We start from the raw sequence: 9,057 nt of genomic DNA on the forward strand, positions 1-9,057 counted from the left end.
TATATATATATATATTCATATTGGTTTGTTTTGCAAATGTAAGCAAAGAGCCTTTAAGCATGCAGATAGCAAAAACCTATGACAACCAATCTAATAAAAAAACAAATGTAAATTTGAATTGGATGAATTACGGCACTTTAGCCTAAAAAAGTAATTTCATGTAATAAAATGGCAAGTTTATATTAAAATACTGAAGAGAGAATTTGTACCAATCAATAAAACTATATTGCATATACTGTATGTTATATATACTGTGTATATGCTATAAAGGCAAAAGTATTCCTACATTGAAGATTATATCAATTTTAGGGGACTGCCCTGGCCATGTTGTAGCATGAGGTTACACTGAATAGTACCATTGGGAAACCAGCAGTGTGAATGGTAACCTACTCTGTTACTGATTATGAGATCATGATTACTCAATCATGCTGATCAAAGACCATAGAGCAGGTCATAGGTATGGAAAGTGTGTAAATAAAGTTTTCCTGCTGCTTGTCAAATTTTATCTCCTCCTACAGATGTGAGGAGAAGAAAACTGTGTGACACAATCACAATGTAACAGTATTCGAAAATAGAAGGTGGTTATTTGGATATCAGATTAGTGTTATAATTGAAGCAGTTTTAGTTGGATAGGGTTGTCAATTATTTTTTTAGGACTCTTTTTCATCTCATTGAATTACAGCCACTGAACTGAGAGTACAGTACTGAAAAATGCCTTTATACATTTTACATATTTGGTATAGCATTGGTTGTACAAAATACATTCCCCTTTAAACATAACAGAAATCTATTTTTTTTACATTTTTGTCTATTTCTCTGCTTAATTAAAAAAATATATTTAGTACAAAATTAAGATCAAATATGTGCTTAAAAAGGTGTGAAAATAATTTTGGTAGGAAAGTCAATAAAAAAAATTATTGAGCAATTTGATGCACACTAGAATTTCAGCATTTTGACCCCTGGACGTAAAAGTCTTAAGAAGTTTAATAGTCATCTTTTTATATTCAACTGCTTATACCTTATGTTTGTACATTCGTTGTAAGGCATGTTACTGGTTTAATTTTTCAAACCTCTCTTTTTTGTTTTGCAACACTTTGCAACACTTTTGGGAATTTCCATAGGGTAAAGAGGTATGTGACTCAAGGTTATCTTTTAAATAAAGCTAAACTCCATGCAGACTGATACATTCAAAGTTAAAATAAATATATGTGAACTGTTTTACCTGTCAAATGGTTTGGAATCCTCCTCATCTTGTCCTTGATTTACACAGCCATGCCAGTCTGTATTTTAATAACCAACACCAAGCATGCTAAGTGATTATAAAAGGAACATCATGTCACATCAGTGATGAGGTCATCACTCTGCCCTCTTATCCTATACGCATGTTTCCACTGTCCGCTCGACAACACTGTAATGTAGTAGAGACTTAGGAAATAACAGCACTACCCTTCCCTCTCATAACCCTGCTTTATATGAGATTACATGAATCTAATATATAAAAAAATCAGGTTATTATACAAGGGTAATTTAAAACCAAATGAAAATATGTATATTGAATATGCTCCTGGATTTGATTGTGTTTATTTGCCTGGAGTTCAACTTCAAAAGAGTTCTACCCAATGCTGGACAAAAAAAAAAAAGTTTAGCCTTTTTTAATGATTTACTGAAAACCTCTGTATCCCATTATCGGGGGGAAATGTTATGCACTTTTGTTTTCCCACCTTTAGTGTGGTGTGCTTAGTGCCTTTTTCAAGCAAATGATTAATTATCCATTAAGATATATAGAGCATGTTTACATAAGTATTCACTTATAAACTTATTTAGAATTTTTTACAGCAAAGGAAGCAAATACTTAATACTGCAATTAAGTTTTTTGGGTTTTTTTTAGACTGTTAATTTTGAATTTGGAAGAGTTTTTCCCACTTGAAAAAAAGGTCTCTCTTGTGTATTTAAGTAACATACAGTCCAAGTTGTATCACTTTATCATTTGGAAACGTTCATGGGGTGAATACTTATGCAAACAACTTCACCTTATCGGCATGGTGTATTGCCTATTTAAAATAGATGAGATTTGCATACCTATGCAAATATATATGAAAGTTGCACTCTACATCAAATTGTCTCTGTATTATGCAGTCCTAGTCTAATCTGTAATAGTAGGCTACATATTATTACCAGAAATTATTAAAAAGTAGGTTTACCTGGGGTCTGCTGTCCATGCCAGTTTTAAACTAAGGGGTTCTCTTTTTTTTCTTTTCAAAGTGCAAGTCTTTCTAAACTTTCTCCAACCCAACAGGAGAGGTGGGAGCAGCACTTTCCTGCTACTAATTTAACTATGTCAGAATCTACAAACTATAACAGTCCTGAATCTGATGATGTTCTGTTGATGACCTTTATAGTAAGAATGCCCCATAGCCACCTCAAATGGGAATGAAAGAAAATACAGTTCAATATATCTTGATCGAAGGGGGTAAAACATAGTAATGGGTAACCCTGCACAACAGATTCAAAGAAAAAGTCTTAATTGCATTCTACAATAAACTGAGATTGCAGGTCTTGCTCACACAGACTTCAGCTTGTATGAAGGCAGTGCAGCAACCTTTTATAAAGTATTTTCAGCGATTTAAGCAAGCTTTGTTAAAGCCTGCAAAGTACCATTCATCTCCAGTTTATAAAGATGTAATTGGGAGTGCTGCTAGCACACTTCAGTGGGCTTCAACATTACATGTTTAACTATATTCTCTGGGGCTTTTAAGGCACATAGTTATCATTGATGGTTAAAAATCAATTTTATTCAAAATGTTAAAAATGTTTACCAATAAAACACAATATAAATGCAATCCCTTATTCCACTTCAGCCCAAAACTATATCATAGTATAATAGATGAAAATAGCATTTCACACATCTCTATAGTGCTAGTGGAGTTCAACACATTTTGTGAACAAAGTTCACTTCCTCAGGAACGAGGTGGACATGTACAGGTGAAACTCGAATAATTAGAATATCGTGCAAAAGTAATTGCAGTAAGTGCTGCAAAAGGGGCCCAAACCAAGTACTGAGTACATATGCATGCTTGTACTTTTCAGAGGTCTGATATTGTTCTATGTACAATCCTTGTTTTATTGATTGCATGTAATAATCTACTTTTTTGAGGTTGTGGATTTGGGGTTTTCATGAGCTGTAAGCCATAATCATCACAATTATGACAAATCACGGCTTGAATTATCTTGCTTTTCATGTAATGAGTCTATTTCATATATTAGTTTCACCTTTTAAGTTGCATTAGTGAAATAAATGAACTTTGCACGATATTCTAATTATTCGAGTTTCACCTGTATAATGCATTAGAAAAATTGCCGTTTCCAATCTATAGTACATTTAACAATCACCTATATATATTATATAGTGCTGACTTACATGAATATTATAATCAAAATCCAAAGTATAATAAAAACCAATAAGTTCATGTGTGCAGCCATCAAGCATCTTTTGACCATAAGGGACCTTAGGAGATTAAAAATCTTGCAAATATCAAAAAGGGTCAATGTGTGGCTACTGCCAGTGCGCATGTTTCAGCACAACTTGAAACTTGTTGAAAGTCTACTAGCAGCCTTTTTATAAAGGGACAGTCAGCACTCCCATTAACCACTTGAAGACCAGAGTGTTTGCACCCTCTTCCTGTCCAGGCCATTTTCAGTATTCAGCGCTGCGGTACTTCGACATTTATTCAATCATGCAATGGTGTCCTGCAATGATTTGTATTCCTTTTTTGGGGGGTCTCATAGAGCTTTCTTTTGGTGGTATTTAATCACCACTGGGGTTAGTTTTTCATTTTTTTACTATATAACGAAAAAACTACTGAAAATTTTGGAAAAAAAATGTTTTCCCTAAGTTATGTTATGAAACATTTCTTCTTACCCTTTTTTTGGTAAAATATGAAAGATGGGATCACGTCGGGTAAACCGACACCAAACACAGCAAGCCTTAAAATTGCGCGCTGGTCTGATCTCCAGTGACAGAGCCGCCATGCCAGTCCCGGTTTGCACCGGGCACAGCAGGGCTTGTGACGGAAACGGGGTGGGCACACACCCGCACGCATTACACAAGCGATTTACTGTCTCTACAGACGCCGGAAATGCTTTTATGTAAACAGCCATCGCTGGCTGTTTACATTTCAAATAGAATTTCCGCTCGTGCCTGCCCACCCGCATTCAAGAAGCCGCTGTTTAATTTAATTACAATGGCCGGACGGCAGGTGGTTAGGATCTGTGTTTATTATTTTACAATTGGAAATGAGGAGTTCTTTAAAGGCTTCAAAATAGCTGGCCAAAGGTTGCAGAATTCTTTGCACATGCTTTGCAAAAGATTACTGAAGTCTTCACAAATGCTTTCTGTACACACATCTATTTTACAAGCCCATGTGAACAAGGCATAAAAGTTCACCGAGATAAACAAAGTAATAGTTCTACTGCCCTGTGTGGACTCTTAGCTAGAAAAAATGGGGTGTCTAAAATGACCTGACTGTGATCACTGAGCTGTGTTCTCAGCATTCTTGTGATTAAAGGGCAATGTCGCCAAGGGTAAAAAAACACATTTTCAGAACCGCACCTTCTGTTCCCTTCACTTAGCAAGAGAAAAGTTTTTTATTGTTTACATTGATGGCTGAAACCAGATTTTTATGCATTTTTTTTATTTCTCTAGCGTGGCTGCGATTTTGGCACAGGAAGTGCATTGTTGCTTTTTTAGGAGGAATTCAAGTTAAAAATATTCAGGGTAGTGCTTAGGCACAACTAAACACTTTTCTAGATGTTCCCTGTAAAACAGAGTTCATATCCAATTTGAATTTGTTATGTTTTCAGGGTCTATTTAACTTTTTGAACCTTTAATTTAAAGGCATAGTCTATCTTTTCAAAAACAATAATAAATGAATACACACATAATGGAAGAAAAATAAATTGCATTTACTCATTTTTTTCATTTAAGCCTGCAAAGCATTGTGACCATGATCAGACTTCTGCAGGCTTTTCCCCCAGCTCTAGGTCTATACCGATGTTATCAGACTGGAGGAAGTAGTCAATGGACTACAAGTGCAGTGACGCCACCACACTTTTACGCCATTGAGATCTACAAATCCCTCTGCTGAGGTGACAGTGTTTTGATTCAAAGATCCTGTGATTGCTTTTGTGAATGAACGATGCAGAATCTTGCAGGGAGAAGAACCCTGTAATTCTAGTATAAGAGAGGGCAGTTCTGGGGAATGTGTCTGTGTTTCATGTTACACCCTATGTACGAGTGTAACATGAACCATGGACTTTCGTGAACTCAGGTGGTGGGTTCCACACTTGAGACCCTAAGTCGGCTCACCTGACTCACCTGTTACAGCAACTATGAGAAGATCCCACCAAATGAATGCAGAAGGTTTTTCATACATTTCATTTTATAGACTATTTGCATAAACTGCACTGGTATAGCTGAAGGAATGACATTCTAAGCTGAATGGGATCTAAAACTGAACAATCTTACCTGAGCAGGTGACACAGTTGACCATACTCAACCAGCTTAGTGAATATGGTGAAATTACAAAGAATACCCACTCAGGAGCAAGGAAAATAAAAAAAACAGCATCCTTGTTAGCACATGATTGGGACGATGGAAATCAGCAGAGTTTCACCTCATTCACTAAACTAAGGGGAAACTTCCCCTGCAAAGTGCAAATTCCCCTGAAAGAAAACAGTCTTTTTGCCTTTAGTAAATCAGCCCCACTGAATCAAGTTATTTCTGTAACTTTTGTTGTTTGTTCTGTACATAGGCCTTTTCCTGGTGGCCAGATCTGATAGCGGAGCATGCGGAAATATTTTGGTCACTGTTTTCCGTTGATATGAACTCTGCACTAGAAGCACAACTTCCAGATTCCTGGCAAAGCTTTCCACTTTTCCAGCTGTTGAACAACTTCCTCAGGACGGACTGTAAGTATTTATTTTTTATATATTTCCGAACCATTGAGCATTCACAAGGCAATGGGTTTTATTCACCCCTATCCTGTACAGTTACGTGTGTAAGCCAATGGTGTGCTAAGCATGCAAGTCAGGCCCCTTTACTGTATATAATAGTTTCAATAGCGAGCAAAGATATTCGAGATAATGAGAATTCAGTAGACAATTCAACCTTTGGGCATGTTTTTAAACTTTAAGTATTGGTTTAGCTAAAATTACCTTTTAGAAATTGTCAAAAATGTCTAAAGTCATAATGGATTTCCATCTTGTTGCATTTATATTTATAACCAGTGTTAAAAAGGGTTACACATAAATTCAAAGTGAAGTCATCTTTTTCTGGTAGACTGTGGAAGTTGTAATAAACAAGACCAGGCTAGCTTTTCTTTTCATTAGGTTTCAAAAAGAAACTCAAGATGAGTAACTAATTAGTTATTGTAAAAGCATTAAATATGAATGGGCTTAACAGTAGATTCATGGTCCTTTTGATAACGATGAAAGCTACAGTAGTGGATAAGAATTTTGTCACACACAAACATTGGATTACTAGATGCAGTGATTCATCAGTTATTTGCAGTGACTCTTGTATTACCCCTTCGACAAATAAAGTTCTTGGTGCACCTTATACAGATAAAAGAATGTCTGCAATTGTGGTCATACACCTTTTAACCCCATGTATGGAAGTGGAACATTTGATTATGGATGGATCTCAACAATCTTGAAATACATATAGTTACGTGATGCAACAATTCTATGGTGACATGCACTGTACGTTTTCATGCCAGAATGTTTTAAAGTGGGGACTATTTAAGAGTACTTAGTTTACCACACAGAGACATCCAATAGGAACTTACATGACTATCTGTTTTTATTAAACTGACAAAGATTCCACGCTAGTAGCAATGCAGCTGCTAAAGATGTGTTTTTTTTTAGCTGTATAGCTGTCTTTGAACAGCATCCAATTCTTACTCAATATTTGCTGAGCACTACATTTTAATAAGATCCCATGTACATAGCACATAAAGCGGCCCTTTTTCACTATTTGTGTATTAAGCTGTATATTTTGTAATAAACAATCTATTTAAAAGAGAAGTTTGTCTTTAGTTCTCTTTTGAGTCCCAGGAATACATTTACTATTGTACTCCTGTGACCCAAACTCAGAAAATAGCCAGCTATTGCCTGCTATATGCTGACGGCGCAGAGCCACACTGTACTCGGGAAGGATTTGGACAACTGTCTGATTTAATTGAGGCAGAAGAGTAAATCGCAGGATTTTTGGGGAGGTTGGATTAGATACACTAATCTCAGCATGTATGGTTGTGATGGATAGCAATAGCAGGTTCCACAAGTTCCTTTTTCCTTTAGTGATTTTGTATAAGAAACCATCGAGCAGTGACTCATTGACCAGACACTTTGAACAAAAGTAGCACGGTGGTCACACTGTTGAAGAAAATGTGGGAGGCCCAGTCAAATAAAAGATTAAAATTTTGGGGGAAATCCTCTAAGTTGTGCAGTCCTCTTGGTCTGCCCGATGCAGTAGTCTGAGGACCTTACCATATAGAGCAAGCTATACATGTTTAAATTTGCTAGAAGAAATTATTGTAAATCAGTATAGAATTGGCAGGGTAGGCAAACTCTAGCCCTCCTGCTGTGGTACAACTACAGATCACATTAGACATTGCAAGATTCTGACAGCCACAGGCATGGCTTCCAGAGGCAGATGAATGATGGTATTTGTAGTTTCACCACTGCTGGAGGGACAGTGTTTGTCTAGTCCTGGTATAGGCCATACCCAGGGTGCTACCTGTCTGAAGAACTTGACCCATTCCAACTGAACTGAGTCACATAATTAGGAAATCATTTGTAAGCATGATCTCCAATCTCTTGGTGATCAGCATTAAGTTAAGGAAAATTCAAGGATATGATGTTAAATTGAATTATTATGGTGATAACAGATACACAGGTCTAATAGACATATTGCATTTTGCTTTGTACTCCTACCTCCTGTTGTACAGATACTACACACAGCAGTTCCAGTGTGTAGGAGTTTCTGCAGGGAGATTATAGTTCTGTAATACTGCAAGAGTTACTAAACTATGCTGATTGCTTTTGCACTCTGTTTAGCACAGTAAGGGGAAGGAAACATCTCTTGAATAAATCTAATTCTAATTGCATAAAGATACAGTTCTAGTCAGAGCAATAAACACTTTTTTAAGCCACAGCAAAGAAACTACTTATGGCGATTAATATCCAGTATGTGATCCTTTTTTTTTTTTTTTTCTGGAGGATGAAGTTCAACTTTAATGATTTTACATCTCCATGGTGGTTATGATTTCTGGTTAGTTGACAAGTAGTAGAGCACGACCAACCAATGGAAGGAGCAGAATAGCTTTAAACATTAACATAACATTAACATAACATAACAATATGTTCATAGTGAGAAAAATGAAGACTTTGCCCTGACCATAGCCAGTTGAGTTATTTAATCAAAAGGCAATTTGTCAGCAAAATGTATAATATGTTTTAAAAAATGTCTTTCTCTTGAATTCCAGATGCAGGCAGACCTGACCCTTCCTTTTAATACAATTGTTGGAACAAGTAATGCACAGGTTACAGCTCCAACTAATAAATGTGTGGCCCAAAGTGGGCTCTCTACATGACAAGGTCAGGGCTAGCAGTAAGGAAGTGAACGTAGGGTCAACACAAGCTTAAATTTGGATCAGTCAAGAGAAATATCTGTACTCCTACTCTACAAGTGAAGGTTGGAAGTGCTAAATTGACTGTAGACCGTTATGGCAGCAGCCAGCTGTTCAGAGAAACACATAGAAATATCAAGAAAGCACTTCAGCTATTCAACAGCTGAATTACTTGTTAGTTGATTCCCTAAGGTCCAAAGTTACAGAAAATCAGTATGGAGAGGTAATTGCAGAAAAGTTGCTGGGTATAATTTATACTGCATGTGTTTCTTATGTGTTAAGTCTTAACATATTGGAGTATTTTGCATGGAATCAGAATGCACCAGTTTGGCATGTATAACAAATGAGCTGTATCTGTACAGATGTTCTA

At 36.4% G+C, this 9,057-nt stretch overlaps 1 protein-coding gene across 7 annotated transcripts in view; it reads left to right on the forward strand.

Annotated features, from left to right (window-relative positions):
- Positions 1-9,057, forward strand: part of CADPS2 (calcium dependent secretion activator 2) — a 254,962-nt gene that overhangs the window by 171,150 nt on the left and 74,755 nt on the right. For 4 of the 7 annotated variants that reach the window (XM_018557765.1, XM_018557767.1, XM_018557762.1 and 1 more), the window contains one exon: positions 5,811-5,967. In XM_018557765.1, the coding sequence (XP_018413267.1) occupies positions 5,811-5,967 (157 nt within the window). Of the gene's footprint in view, positions 1-1,121; positions 1,131-5,810; positions 5,968-9,057 lie in introns of all 7 variants that reach the window. The other 3 variants (XM_018557764.1, XM_018557761.1, XM_018557763.1) reach the window with 1 other exon arrangement.

Source organism: Nanorana parkeri, unplaced genomic scaffold (assembly GCF_000935625.1).
Source record: "Nanorana parkeri isolate BGI_ZX_2015 unplaced genomic scaffold, ASM93562v1 scaffold301, whole genome shotgun sequence".
Classification (NCBI taxonomy): domain Eukaryota; kingdom Metazoa; phylum Chordata; class Amphibia; order Anura; family Dicroglossidae; genus Nanorana; species Nanorana parkeri.